The 16,114-nt window shown below is 33.7% G+C and overlaps 1 protein-coding gene across 1 annotated transcript in view; it reads left to right on the top strand.

Moving 5' to 3' along the window:
* LOC121853164 (basement membrane-specific heparan sulfate proteoglycan core protein-like) overlaps positions 1-16,114 on the top strand; it is a 476,204-nt gene that overhangs the window by 250,202 nt on the left and 209,888 nt on the right. Inside the window, exons 36-39 of the mRNA XM_042347127.1 lie at positions 708-842; positions 5,339-5,452; positions 7,242-7,361; positions 11,874-11,981. Coding sequence (XP_042203061.1) covers positions 708-842; positions 5,339-5,452; positions 7,242-7,361; positions 11,874-11,981 — 477 coding nt within the window. The remainder of the gene's footprint in view (positions 1-707; positions 843-5,338; positions 5,453-7,241; positions 7,362-11,873; positions 11,982-16,114) is intronic.

Below are 16,114 nucleotides of genomic sequence, written 5' to 3'. Positions count from 1 at the left end.
TGTTTGTATGTGCATTGTGAATTTATTTTAGTACAGTATTTCAAATGGTAATTTGTGGTCTGTTTACAGTGAAGGTCAGAAGCCCAAAGAATTTTAATGTTGAAAAACTGTAAATGAGTGTCATGAACTTGTATGTTTACCATTATCTAAGGTAGTTTCTTTTGCTTGAAGCATGTTAGAGTTCTGTCAATGTGTTTTTCTTGTTAGAATTACAATATTAGTAGAAAGTTGAAGTATAAATAGTATTTTGTGTTTTTTTGTATTACTTTGCTTGCCTGATGCATAGAAGGTATTTGATGTAATTGTTTGGCAGTTTTTTAAGTGCTATTATATTTTTACATCATTGTATTAGTAGCAAAAAATTTATCTACCTGTCTCTCCTACTAATGTCCTTTATATAATTTGTGCTTCACAAACCATTTTTTCGGAGGCCAGTTTTCTGGGTATCTATTATACTGTCTTATGCTTTTTATCTGAAGATTTGTATCTTTGCTTAGCATTTATAAGTTATTTTGCTGAAGTGCTCCTTGAATAGCTTTAATGTGTGCCCTAGGCTGTAATCTCTTCTTTTTTTTTTTTTAAGTAGTGCTTCTGTACCCAGATGTAGTGTGCATCCTGATGCCTTCCTTTGTTGTGACTCGGCTCCATTGTTGTGACTTGGCTCCTTTGTTTATGCATCCTGTCTAAAGTTGATTTGATTCCGACAGCCCCAGAAACCACCTCGTGTTCAAGCAACCAGTTCGCTTGCTCCTCTGGAGAATGCGTTGGTTTGGACAAAAGGTGTGATAGAAAAAATGATTGCTATGACAATTCTGATGAGAGAGGATGCCTTCCCTTCCCAGGTTAGCGGTGTCTTGTTTACTAATAATTTTTGGATTTTATGAGTAACAGCTCTTGTGAATATTGCCAGTTTTCATTTGAGTTTTATAAAAATGAATGCCCAGTCAAGCATTTCTCAATCTAAAAATGATTATACAGTATTCCTAAACATGACATCAACAATACTGTATGATAAAATTACTTGTGAACATCAGTAACAAAATTGTCTAAAACTTGTTTTTTTTATATAAGGCCATAATAATGCGCAAATGACCATGAACACAAGTAATTTACAGGACCATGAAGTAAGGACTATTGTTTGTTATATAACTCTTATATATACAGTATATATATATATATATATATATATATATATATATATATATATATATATATATATATATATATATATATATATATATATATATATATATATATATATATATATATATATATAGTATATATATATATATATACACATATACTGTACAGTATATATATTCTTAGATATATTAATGTGTGTGTACTACTACTACTTCTTACTAACACACACACACACACAAGAGAGAGAGAAAGTGTGTGTGTGTGTGTGTGAGTGAGATATTATGAGAGAGAGACAGATTGTGAGAGAGAGAGTGTGTGTGAGAGAGAGAGAAAGAGAGAGAGAGAGAGAGGGAGAGAGTACATGCTTGCATGTGTGTGTGTGTGTGTGTTAAAAGTAATCTCCCTATTTGCCAGTACCCCTGGTCCCCAGAACACTACAAAAGCTAGAATGGAAATAAGCCTGAGTCTGTGAACAAGTTCTGGGGATAAAAATAAGGCTCATTTTCCGAGAAAATCTCAACAAACATTTTCGTTCCGGGCCCGGGAACAGTAAAAAATAAATCTTGGAGAGGACCAAACAGCTCTGTAACAAATCATTGTTATGCAGGGTAGGGCTAAATGGAGAATTACTATAATTATTTGTAATACAATAATTTGGATACGAATGGTCTTTTATTTTTTACTTTAACGGCCCTTAGTTCATAATACAGTATACTGTTAAAGCCAAGGTCCGTTAGGGATTTACTGTAAACTTTATCCTGAGTCTTGTGCGACATGATGGTTAACAGCCTTCAAAGATACCCCAGCCAGCCAGTTTATTCATGTTGTTAGTCATGTTAAATTTAACTTTTTCTAAAAGGTAATGCTTGCTGCATAGTAGGCTGGGCTTAGATTAGTTGATAATTAGTTGTACTTTTACCAATTTTTTTCTGCACTCTGAGCAATGCTTCACCATTGTGAATTGTTTTATCATACAATAGAGCAACATCTAATGGAACACTCCATAATGATGGGTTTTGCTCTGCCACCATTTCTAAGAACATTGATCATTGGCATCTCTATAAGAACAAAGGGGTCAGTTAGAAATTTGTGTGAAGGACCCTGTTGGTGGCATACCAGCACAAATATCAAGGTTTTGTGGATATAGGAAATCTTTTATAGAAAGTTTAACTACTCTTAAGAGGCAAGAAAATCTTATTCCTATGAGAAGACCGAAAAAATAAGGGATAAATGAATTCAAAAGTGTTGGCAAATGTGTCAAATCAAGACTTTAGCTTAGACAATTAAAACACCTTAGGGTCCACAGTCACCCTACAACCACTAAACCTCTTCTCATCACTGTCCAGAAGTGTAAACTTATCAATTTTGCAAAGGTATATTGAGATTTATCTCTACATCAGTGGTGTACAGTTGTCTGGAGTGATGTATCGGCTTTTATTATCACTGTGACTTAAAATTGTCAAGAAAGTTGCCTCCCCGGCTTTGAAGGTAGACATATCAGAACAAAGTAAAACAGATGAAAAACCCACATTTTGCTCAGGTAAGGGAGTGCTTTTGTATCAATGTGTGTTGGGACTTTGTGTTTACTGTATGAAAACTGCTTTATATCAAATTTCTGTCACATTGTAATGATGCTCTGGCAAATTTTTTGTACTGAGCAGGTGTCTCACACACCATGTGGGGCTGGATGTGAATTTTGGTTTACACACACACACATTATTTTGCATTTTATTAGTGGTGGTTAGAATTTAGACATTTTGCCTGAAATTTTCATAAATTATTCCATATTGGTGGTAATTAAAATCACAATTGAAGCAAACATGAAACCAATTAATCCTTTTCTTGCATTTCTATATTTTAATTTCCATTTAAATAAAATAGAAGACCATTCCCATATTCTAGATACCATGTGTAAGTTTATCTTACAGCGAATTTTCCCTTGCAATATCATTAAAGTTTTATTTCCTCACTCTTTATTTTTTATAATATAGTTGTACTGTATTTTATTTGACTACTAATAAAGTTGAATTTACTGTTATTTAGTTGATTTCACAATACAGTATACAGTATTTTCCTTAGATAGCCTTGTCATGTTGTGATATCATCATAATTCTAGATATAATTAATTTTATTTCCATATTCTTCGAGTTTCTTTGTAGATGTAGAAGATAATTTGTTAATGGTTTAATAAAGCACATTAATATGCTAAATTATTTAAAATTTACTAATTTTGTCTTAACTTGCATTTTTCTGTATAAAAATTTAATATGGGTTAGATTTTCTTTTTACAATATACTGTATAACTGTGTCATATTGTACCTACTAAACAAAAGAAAATTTACCCACACTTTATAGTTAGGGATATTGGGAATATACTTGATAATGATGGATTGGAGGGTGCATGTGTTCTGGGTATCAAGTTCTATCTACAGGAGTGAACACAAACACCTGTAGAGTTTTCGTAGGTTCTATTTCCTGGATAAACAGAGATACACAAGCGAGGTGGCGCTCCTTACTCTGTCTGGGGGGTCAACTAGCCTCTAGGCGACATGTGGCAAGTGATACATTAACAGCTCCCATATGTCGCCAGGCACATTAATTAGGCGTGTGGGACATGGTAAATACATTGCCACACGCTGCTAGCTAGGCTGAATAAATAGTGTATATAAATGGAGCACATACATAATATACATACATAATATACATACAGCATACATAATATACATACAGAGGGCAAGCATGAAAGGATATTTTTCACTCAATTGTAAATTTGTAATATCTTCACTCCCAATATTTTACAGGTACTATGCATATGAAAACTAATTTATGAAGAACATTCCTATTTATAAGATATCGAGTATTTTCTTCTCAATTAAGCATCAAATCCTTTGTCAAGATCTTGATACAAATACTTAGCCCAACTTGGAACTTCTTGGACATTTGGGTCTTTCCATTTTGCTATTACTGTATTCAGAACTCATCTGTGTCATCCTCTTCACTGCCACTTACCTGCGTGGCAATGAATTGTCTTTCATTTTACTTGTAATTGTTATTGTTATACCAGTATATCATAATAATTCTAAAAATCTATCAAGTTGTATTAAAATACAGTGCAGCCTGGTCACCATGGGAAGGCTTTGAATTTGAGCCAGGTAAGAAATACTGCAAGACAATTATGAGAAAACTTCAAGTCATGCTTTTGCATCAGGACGACATGGTGATTGTGAGCAGTGTCCTGTACTGTGAATGTTTTAATCTGTATTATTATTAGGCAATGATCAGAGATAGCATATAGTAAACCCTCACACTTCCGGACAATTCGGAGGGGGGGGGGGTTCCGTTTGAACCGGGGGATGAAGGCGCATTAACGATAATCATAATATTGTACATCAGCTTGCACTCCTCAATAGTCGTCTTAGGGGTTGAAGAATCTAGACTATATTTCATTGCAAATGACTGCAGAGAACCCTTAGCCTTTCGTATATCAGACACCGTTTGCTTAGCGACGCCATATTCGCTGCAGCATCTCACTAGAGACCAACCACTCTCTAACTTTTGTAACAACTCCAGCTTCTGAGTTACAGTAAGCTGCATGTGCCTTTTTTGGGGAGCCATCACTACACTTCACAACAGTCACAAAAACAGTCACAAGGCACAAAATACACAAGGAACAACAAAGGGGCCTGATCGAGAGGTAGCGAGATGGTGTATACACACCAAGACTACAAGTGAGACTGAGGAGGGACACGCGCTGTGTAAAGTGGCAGGAGATGTGGATAGGGTCCATTTTAGCAGCAGTGGAGTAAACGCAGCTTACAGATTGAGAGAGAGAGAGAGAGACTAAATACGAGTTTGCCACATCCAGACTTCGTCCGGACTAACCGAAATCTGGATCTGAGAGGTCCAGAAGTGTGAGGGTTCAAACAAAGCAAATATACTTTGAATTTCAATTGCAAAATATATTAGATTTAAAACAAAATTGAATCACATTGAAGCAGTTCTTGAGTTATCTCATCCACCTGTCTTGGATGTTAGGTAATTACTTAGAATATACTGTACTAGTACTGTGCCTGACAAGAGTCAAGGAGATCTAAGGTGAGTAGAAATTTTCATCTGACAAAATCATTGGATGAAGTATGTTCAGTAGCACCAAAGCTGTTGATATCTGTGTAATTCATAATTTTTTTCCCCTTAGATCGTGTGGACTGCAGAGAGAATGAGTTTAAGTGCGCAAATGGTTTGTGCATAGAAAAGGCATGGCGATGTGATACTGTACCTGACTGTGATGATGGGTCTGATGAAGAAAAATGTATGCTTTGATTTAGTTTTTGTCTGCAAAGATTCTGATATCTTCCTTTTTCTTGTAAATAAACACAAACAAGCAAATTAAAATTATTTTACCATTGTGGTACAATTATCATTAATTATGGACATGGAAGGTGTGAAATTTGCTTTACAGTTCAAAAGGGAAAAGATATCAGAAGCTTATTTCAAGTATATTTATTGCTATTGTTTATCTTTTTTGTTCATCTTATCCCTTTTCATGTACTTTAAACATTTTCATTTATACCAATCTTCTTTATCATTTTTCCATTTTTTCAGATGCTCTATATTCTGATCCTATCCATATAGGAGTGGTATGGTAGTAATGATGATAATAATAATAATAATAATTAACGGTTTATTGAAAAAATTCTGCAGCCCGAAGGCTGAAAATATACATTGGACATAAATGACTTATTACATACATTGGTGGTTTAACAAAAGCCTTCATTAGAGAAAGGTAAAGGAACATACAGTGAACATACAGATTAATGTAGGTGTTGAACAGCAAACTCGTAGTGTAGTAACTCCCTCCCAGATGGTGTTAGGAGGAACTCACGTGGTTTAGTAGTTCCCTCAGATGGTGTTATGAGGGACCTGGCTTGGTGTAGTAACTCCCTCACAGATGGTGTTATGAGGGGCATCACGTGGTGCAGTAATTCCCTCACAGATGGTGTTATGAGGGGCCTGACGAGGTGTAGTAATTCCCTCACAGATGGTGTTATGAGGGACCTCACGTGGTGTAGTAATTCCCTCACAGGTGGTGTGATGAGGGACTTGACGTGGTGTAGTAATTCCCTCACATATGATATGCAGATAGACATGCCTTTTGAAATTTAGAAGACTATTTTAATGATAAACAAGTCATATGGTTATGCTGGCTCAGCATGACAAAGGCACCTTGTCATGCTTTGTGATTAAAATGGCAGTGCTACAGTGTACCTGTATTTTCAATTGGTCTAATGAATTATGAAGGTAAAGAGGTCTTTAATTGAATTGGATGTTGCCCAATCTTGAGACCAGAAAGCCTGAATGGCTTTTAATTTATCTCACTAGCTGTCAATCTTCCATCTCATAGAAAGCAGCACTCCAGGAGATAACCTCCCGACATGGCTTCCACCATATCAAATATCCACTGGATTTCAAACAGGAATCTTACATCTATGGTCTCTTGTTTTTTTACTCTTTTTCTCCTCACCTTGATTAAGATAAGTTTCACCTTCAGACGTTACATTAGTGTTAAGATGTTACAAACAACCAATGAAGTTGCACCACTGTCAAACAAGGTGGACAGCATTTCTCTGTTATATTAAATTTCTTTTAGATTGACAGAACATGGAACTACAATATATCCAACATAATAAAGCAAAGATACAGTATGCTGTACATAACTCAGGCATGCTAAACAGAGTACAGGAGTTCTTCTCAATGTGTAGACCAAATTAAATAAATGATATATATTTTTTTCATGTTCCATTACATGTATTCTGCACACATGTCTTTATTTTTGTAAATTAAAAATAAAATTTTTAAGACCCTTCATCGAGTGCACGATAAATTTACCACAAACCACAGCAGAGGAGTTTTGACTCAAAATACAATCAGGGAAATAACTTTTTTGTGCTTAATGATATATCTTAGTGGCAATATACTGTATTTTGATGAATATAAGCAACACTTTTTCCTAAAAAAAAAAAAAATAAGTAAATAAAAAAATGTGCAGCTTACTATCCGATACATTATATTAGTATGTTACATTTTATATTTCTTCATAGGTATAAGCTGTAGACCAACTGAATTCGAATGTGGAGATGGAAGCTGCATCCCAGAATACAATAGATGTGATGGAAGATATGACTGCACAGATGGTTCAGATGAGCGTGTCAATTGTGCTGGTAAGATATTTTTGTATACACTCTATGAAAATATATTTTTATGGACTCTACTACTTGATTTATAAAAAAACATGAGATACTGTACATCTACCAGACTAGCAATTAAAAATTTTTGGTTGCTGCATTTATGTTTTGATATAAATTTGTCAAATTTATATGTACATGCATAGTTTATGGTGTTACATATTTCATGAATATTTTTATATTTTTTCTTGTGTCTTTAATTAAATGAGATACTGTACAGGCTTTAATGAAATTATCTTCAACATAATTCATAAATGATTTTATCTTTAAATTACCGGTACGTATAGGGACTTTCAATCGAGCTATGAATTAACCCTTTACCAAGGTTAGGTTTTAGAACTTGCCTTTTTTTTTTCTTTTTAATTAAAAATGCTTAGAAAATTCTGATGGCTGTGTGGGAGGTATGAACAGTGACGGATGTCATATCGGAGATCCAGCATAGCCTAGATAAGATAAGATTTTTTATTTAATTTCAGGTTTATTTTCTTCACATAGCTAAAAATTTTGACTCAAAATTCAGTAAAGGTATTCATCATAACAATCATGATATGAGTACTGTATGTAGAATGTTTAAAAGAGAAACATCTTAAGGTACCTGTATTTTTATAACATTGTAGTTTTGGGAACTAGCTGTCCTGCCCTTAAAATGTCTCAAAACAAACACAAAAGTGATGGTACTGACTGCAGTAGTGGTAAAAGAAAACAAGATATGATTATCAAAGAAAATAGAAATTCTCCAAAAAAGACTCCATTAGCAACCATTTGGGATTCCTGATACCCAAGTGTACCAAACAAGATGTGCATATTGATGTGTGAAATTCTCAATACTGTATATATATATATATATATATATATATATATATATATATATATATATATATATATATATATATATATATATATATATATATATATATATATATATATATATATATATATATATATATATATATATATATATATATACATACATACATACATACATACAGTAATACCCCAATTTACGAGGTCAATTGAACCCGCGGAGGTCCGCGTAAAATGAGAAACGCGTAAATGGAATAACAGAACATATGGGATTAATTGAAATAGAGACTGGGCCGACTCCCAAACTCCACTTTTTCCGACACAATACCTATGCTGTAGTAAAAATAACATCTTAATTTTATGATGGTATGCACACAACTAATATTTAAGAGAAATACAGTTGCCAGGTTAATGTCCATTCAAATAAGACTCAACTCCTTCTCTTCCCACGCTGGCTCCTCCCTCTCTGGGAAATGTTTGGGTGAGAACACTAGATTTTAAGGTATAGTAATAAATAATACCTCAGACTAAAGTTAGGATAATATAATTGACATTGCTGGATTCCTTGCAGGTCAGGGAATATTTTGAATATACACGTCATATATTTTGCACAAAGGATAACATATTTGCTCTGTGTAAACAAAATTCTTACATTAGATCTAAAATTTGTATGTCTAATGCAAAATCCATGATGTTTATATTCAAAATGATCATCATATTGTAAGAACTCCAGCAATGTAAATTATATTCTGGCCGGGTAATTTGTATGAATTTTATGAGCTAAATAAAAAATTATACTTCACCCGCGTATATGAGTAGATGCACTGCGTAAAGTGGGAATTCCGGTTCTGGCGGAGTACCGTGTAAATGTGGAAATGGGTAAACGAGAACCTCGTAAAGTGGGGTATTACTGTAATATATATACTGTATATATATATATATATATATATATATATATATATATATATATATATATATATATATATATATATATATACAGTAAAACCTCCATTAACCGATTTTTGGATTAATCGTCAATCCCGAACTTATAAAAAAAAAAAAAATTTTTTACGGGGATTAGCCCACCCGGGCACAGGTCACTGACCCACATCGGGGCCTGGGGGACGATAATGTAATAATATTAATACTGATAATGAAAATAATAATAGTAATAAAGAACCATAAATAAATGCAAAAATGAAAAAAAAATCAAGAATGAGGAACAATATATGTATGTTGTGTTGTCAATAATAAGAGAAGCAATTGAGACCCTACAATTGTGTGTAAATGAGGTAGAAAGTCAGATCAGCAACCTGGGACTTGGTCAAAATTTTTGTGATGACATATGTTCTTTGACTTTTCCATTTTTTATTCACGGTTTCTGTGCTGGTTTATATTTATTTACTAAAGTGGTTAATGTTTTAAAGCAAATTCTATTGAAATATGAATGGCAAATGAACAAAAATGAATAGAGGGAGTTAAATGAGGTAGGTTAGGGAAAGGTACTTTGAAAATGTATGTTTTATTTCCGTAGACTTTATGTAATATTAACCGACTTTTTCGATTATCCGTCGGCCCCTTCCCCCCATATGTGGTCGGTTAATCGAGGTTTTACTGTGTATATATATATATATATATATATATATATATATATATATATATATATATATATATATATATATATATATGCAAGTAAATCACTGTAGGTGCACGTGATTTTTCAGGTGAGTACAGACTGTAACACCCTGAAGATGTGAATTACACGAAAGCGCTTGGGAACTTCGTTTTCTTCCTTGTGGTTATCATATATATATATATATATATATATATATATATATATATATATATATATATATATATATATATATATAAACACAGTGGGATATACTTTAACGAATCTAATTGGTTCTAGAACCTTGTTCGTTATAGCATTCATTCGTTATAGGATTAATCCTTTCCAGGCCCCTAAATACAACCACTTAACCCTGAAAAATATAATATAAAATTGTAAAAATTTTAAAAAAGTGCATAAATATGCATCTATACCCCTGAAATAAAGAATATTATTAATACTTGTAATAAAAAAACAATAAATTAGTAGGAGTTTCGTTCGTTATAGCATTCTCAATTTTATAGGTAAAACCGTTCGTTATAGGAATATTCATAGTAGAATCCATTCGTTATAACATTATATACACACACAGGAGGTCCCCGTCTTATGAACGCCCGCCAACACGAACGGGGTTAAACTTGAAATTTACAGTACAGTAAACCCTCGATAACTCTGAATTTCGTATAGCTCAGCATGGATATGGTCTTGGAATGTATTATAGTATAACTCAGGAAATGCTGAGATATATAAAATTATCTGGGAAAATCTTGGCATATACTTTGCCTGCATTGCTGAAAAGTGTTACTTTTTTACATTTAGTATTCGATAATTTTTTATTGTTGTATTTTTGAAAGAAGGGGAAGTGCCTCAATAAGTCGGAATTTAGGATAACTCAGCAAGGCCAGAGCCCCATATGTGCCGAGTTATCGAGGGCTTACTGTATTTTATTTACCTGATGAATTATTTTTTATTTTCATTTACTCTACAGGGGCCCCCTGCGGATTTTTATTTCGCGGTCCTCTATTATTTGCAGATGACACCCTGGATGTGCCCATGAATGTCTGTGGATTGTTTTAAAATTGCCTGCATTTTTGCGGCTGGAACAGGGAGCCATTCGTTCTAGAGACAGTAATTTCCTTTACCTGTACACCCACCTCTTGTTTTATGCGGGGGTTACTTTCTTGGAAATCACCGCATAATTAAAAAAAGCGTAAATTACACATATTTTTCTCATAAGAATACATGTAAATGGTACAGGTTAGGGGAAAAATAATATAACTGCCACAATAAATATTCTTTTACCTTCCTCATTAATAAAGAAAAAACAGTTATTAAAGGAAAACAATGGGAAATACATCTTAAATAACACTTACATTGACGACTGGCGACTTCTGCTTGCCCAAGGTGGCATAGGGGAGGGTTGAGCAGGGAGGCTATAGAGGCGGAGGAGCGAGTATGGGGGAGTCGGTGGTTGAGGGCAGGGAGGAGGGTGGGAGGGGTGGGGGGGCTGACGTGAGGTACTGACTAGCCAACGGGGAGATTACTGAACCAGACGTTGTTATCAGTCATATAGAGGGAGTTTAAGTTTTCAGCTTATAAAAGGTCAATGAATTGCCTTGGCAGAATATAACTTACATAGCCTCCCACGAGATTTTGTCATCATATCTTGGAGTTATGTAAAAAAGTATTTTTAATTCTTTATGTAAAAAATAATTAAACAATAATTTACAGTCGAGTACTTTACTGCCATTCTGAGTTATATCAAATTCCGAGTAATTAAATTCTGAGTTATCAAGGGTTTACTTAGCCTGCTGCCACTACAAGTAGCAGCTGGGGGATTGCCAGGGTTATTGTACATCACTTTTTCATAGTAGTGACAATGCAGGAAAAGCATTTAGGTAGTCATCAGGTAGCCACCATTGTAAAACTTATCTTCGCCATCACATAGCGGTATTTTGTGTCAATTTCTTTACATCGTAAAGCTGATGGATCGTATATTAATCAATCGTATAACAGTTAACACCTGCATTTACAATCAAATGACTGTACTGTATTATTTTCCTTTTATTCAGATTGTGGCCAGAATGAATTCCAATGTGGAAATGGTGACTGCATTCCATTCACTCAGCGTTGTAATGGGTATGCAGAGTGCAGAGATCGATCTGATGAACAGAATTGCAGTGAGTATGAGCTTCCTAATTACTTTTTATATGTGCTTCATGTTTTATTATTTCGTATTGAATCATTGGAAAATTTCAGATTGCATCTTGGGGGAATTTAATTTACATATTCTTTTATCGTGGTATGTCTTATAACTGATAATTATGCTTAATTATCTTTTATTAAAGGATCACCGGCATGCTGTGGATGTTTGCTTTGCCAAACTACTCTCATCATGCATTACTTCTTGTTTGTAAATGAATAATTTAAATTATGCATGCAATTATTCATTTCATTTTCAGTATGTATGAATTCAAGGAATAGCTACACCTGATATTATGTGAAGAAGCAATTATGTGTTTTTTGCTTGATAACACCAATAAGAATGGGTCATACTTTGTTTTGACGAAATGTAAATTACAGGTTGCCTCACACTCACTGAGGGTTGCATTCTTAGAAAAAGTAATTATGGATTTCCATAATAAGAGGGGATTATATTCCCAGCCACTGCCAAAATATCCCTTTTGATTATTTTTTTTAATATAAGTACAGTTACTGTATTCATACTACTGAATGTGTATTTACTAACTGCAACATGATAATGCAGGACTAAGCAATACTGAGGAAAGAACTGTTAAGAAAATGTTTTTTTCAGTATTAAAATTATATCAAATTTTCATAAAATATATGAGACAATTGAGTAAAATAAGAAAATCACTGTTTCTAGGGGCATATATAATGGCATATAATTCAGTATAAATATATTTCTGGTATATACTACATCTTTGCTGCTAAATTTATTAAATAATAATAGAATATATATGGTAGCAGTTAAAAAGAAATTAAATTGCCACTACAGGGAGCCCCCCAAATTTGCGGATTTTTATTTCACGGTTCTCTATTATTCACGGATGACACCCTGGATGTACCCAGGAATGTCTGTGGGTATGCCTGCATTTTCGCGGCTGGGACAGGGAGCCATTCGTTCTAGAGACAGTAATTTCCTTTACCTGTATTGTAAATATATGTGTGTGTGTAGACACACACACACTAAACACACATAAATAAATAATAATTGGAAAAATCCTCTCACAAATAATCAGAAACAAATTTATTAAAAATGTGACAGTCTACCCTCAAGTCCGTGCTTTATTAATAAAGTACACTAATATAGTACGGACTTGAGGGTAGACTCACATTTTTAATAAATTTGTTTCTGATTATTTGTGAGAGTATTTTCCCATTATTATTTATTTATATGTGTTTTGTGTGTGTGTTTACACACATATATATATATACAATGCAGTGGTCCCTCGGTTAACGAGCACAATTCGTTCCAGAAGGTTGCTCGTTAACCGAAACCATTGTTTCAATGGGTTTTTGGGTAATTGGTTCCACCTCACCGAAAATTACATACAAATTAAAAATAAATGCAGTAACATAAACTTACTTTGAGGTGTGCATGTAGAAGGCTCCTGGTTGATGATGATGATGATCAGAATTAGAATGGGGGTGGTGGAGAAGGGAGAAGAGAAGGCAGTGAGGGTGGAAGAGAAGTCACCCTATGCTGCCATTTCACCCATAAAATTTTAGTTCACTTAGTGTAATTCAAGATTATTTTCTTTAAATCAACACTGCACTGCGCTATATATTATCAATATGTAAAATATATTTCAAAATTACCAATAATTTGACTGGAAACACAGAAAAAAGCATTTATGTTGAAGAGTCTCAAACAAGATGTTCCTTCCTCTGAACTGGTAAACAAACTGACTCCAAGCTTGGTGTTTTGAGTGGCTGTTTGGCACGCAAAAAACTAGTTTCCTGTATTTCAGTTATGTTCAATAATTGTTAAAATGACTAAAAAAATTAATATAAAACTTTTAAAATTATTGAATAGTACAACCTTCTTGATATTTGCTAAAATGGTAAGGAATTTAAGCCCTAAAACCGATTACTGTATTGGCGGACTAATACTACAGCGGGTGGGCAGCCAAATGCAGGCGAAAACATATTGGGAAAAATTTGTAAGGAATTCGTTAACCGAGGGTTTGCTCGTTAACCGAAGTGAAAAATCATATTGAAGGTATTTTGTTAACCGAAATTTCGTTAACCGAGGTGCTCGTTAACCGAGGGATCACTGTACAGGTAAAAGAATAATTGTTCTAAGGACAAACACATAAAAGGAAATATACATTTCTTTGTACATACAGTAATTAAAACTGTACCCCCACCGGTCAGCAAATGTTATTTGCAGATTTTGCGATTCGCCGCCATTTTGATAACCTAACCCCTGCGAATTTGGAGGGCTTACTGTACTAGATAATCTTGACCTATCATGCCCAGAATTTTTTTTTTATCTTTAAAGTATATATTTTATCGAAAGACCAAAAACTATCCTAATTTTGCTTTTGGGCTTTAAACTGACCATTACGCATCAATATGTGTGGGTGTGTCTCGGGGATTTTCCCTGTGCTTCTCAGGCAAGCGAGCCAAATAAGAATGTAAAGTGATTTTTCTTTACTTTGCTTCTATAAATATTTTATATCTTTCCTCCTATTACTCACATACTCATGGAGCACAATGTAACAAATCAAAAGTTAAAAAGGTTTTATTAGTTTATTTTGCCATAATGAATATTTTTTTATATCAAATAACAAGAACCACGCGATAGCAACAACGCACCTCAACTGCCTGTCCTGGCTGAGTGAACATAACAATCCTATACAGGTATTTTAGTTTTCTTTTAATAAATTGGGTTTCATGTCATTATTCCTGCCTGATTACATAAATTTTATTTATTTAACTGTATTCAGTTATGTACAGTACTGTACTGTTTGTAACTTCTTAAGAAAATATAGAAAAAATATTTAACTGTATTCAGTTATGTACAGTACTGTACTGTTTGTAACTTCTTAAGAAAATATAGAAAAAATATTTAACTGTACTCAGTTATGTACAGTACTGTACTGTTTGTAACTTCTTAAGGAAATATAGAAAATTATTTATGTAAACACTTGATCAAACAATATTATAATGGCAACACCTCTAGCCTTGCATGTGTGTCACCACTCTTGCTCCCACCACCAAAACAACACGATGTTTTGGTGGTGTTTCAGGGTTCTGTCCCTCAACCCTCCTCACCTGGGACAGTTGTCATTATCACTTATTTAGGCTATAAGAAGTCACTAGTGACCATGAGAGGTTCATAAATACAGTGGCATTTTAAAACGGCAGTGACACTTCAGTGACGATGCCATCCTGGGTTAGAGCTCCAATTTGCCATCTTCAGATTATTACTACTGTAAACAAGACATAACCACCCAGATGGCTAGTAAACTGATAAGTGGTGAAATTTATAAGAAAAAATAACTAGGGTCATGGTTGGCACAATTTAAATCAAGTGATTTAAAACACTGATTTAAGTGTGCTTTAAATTGGTAATTTACAACACAGTAAGTGTCAAAAGTGTCATAAATGCATATTTTCATGATAGTAATTTTTCTACTATAGTCTTTTAAATAATTTATTAGTGGTTAGAAATAGTCATTGTGAGCAGTAATCAGGGATGTGTATTTTATTTTACGGGGACTATCCCACCCGGGCACAGGTCACTGACCCACATTGGGGCCTGGAGGGCGAAAATATAATACCATACTGTAATAATAATAATTAACAAAATAAATAACAATTATAATAATAATAATAATTAATAAAATAAATAACAATTATAACAAATAATAATAATAATAATCATAAATACAAAAAATTTAAAATAAATCAAGAGTGAGAAACGACAGTATGTACGTTATGTTGTCAATAGTAAGAGAAACAATTGAGACCCTGCAATTGTGTGTAAATGAGGCAGAAAGTCAGATCAGCAACCTGGGACTTGGTCACAATTTTTGTGATGCCATATGGCAGCAGGGTTTACCATTAGACAATGCATTATGCTTCCAATATCTTCCCAGGCGGTAGTACCTCCCTGTTTGATAGCTGTCTACTACCTACTATTTATTTAGAACATATGAAGATACAGTATTATAAACTGAAGGCTGTACAGTACAGTATGGTATTGTGTTTTATGCAGAGTTGTAAAAAGTACTGAAATTTGTTACTTAAGTAAAAGTATTGTTAAATTGGCAAATGTTAC

This window comes from Homarus americanus, unplaced genomic scaffold, assembly GCF_018991925.1.
Source record: "Homarus americanus isolate GMGI-L3 unplaced genomic scaffold, GMGI_Hamer_2.0 scaffold32871, whole genome shotgun sequence".
Taxonomy (NCBI): Eukaryota; Metazoa; Arthropoda; class Malacostraca; order Decapoda; family Nephropidae; genus Homarus; species Homarus americanus.
Note: the sequence above shows the minus strand (reverse complement) of the source record. Positions and strands in the feature narration are given on the sequence as shown.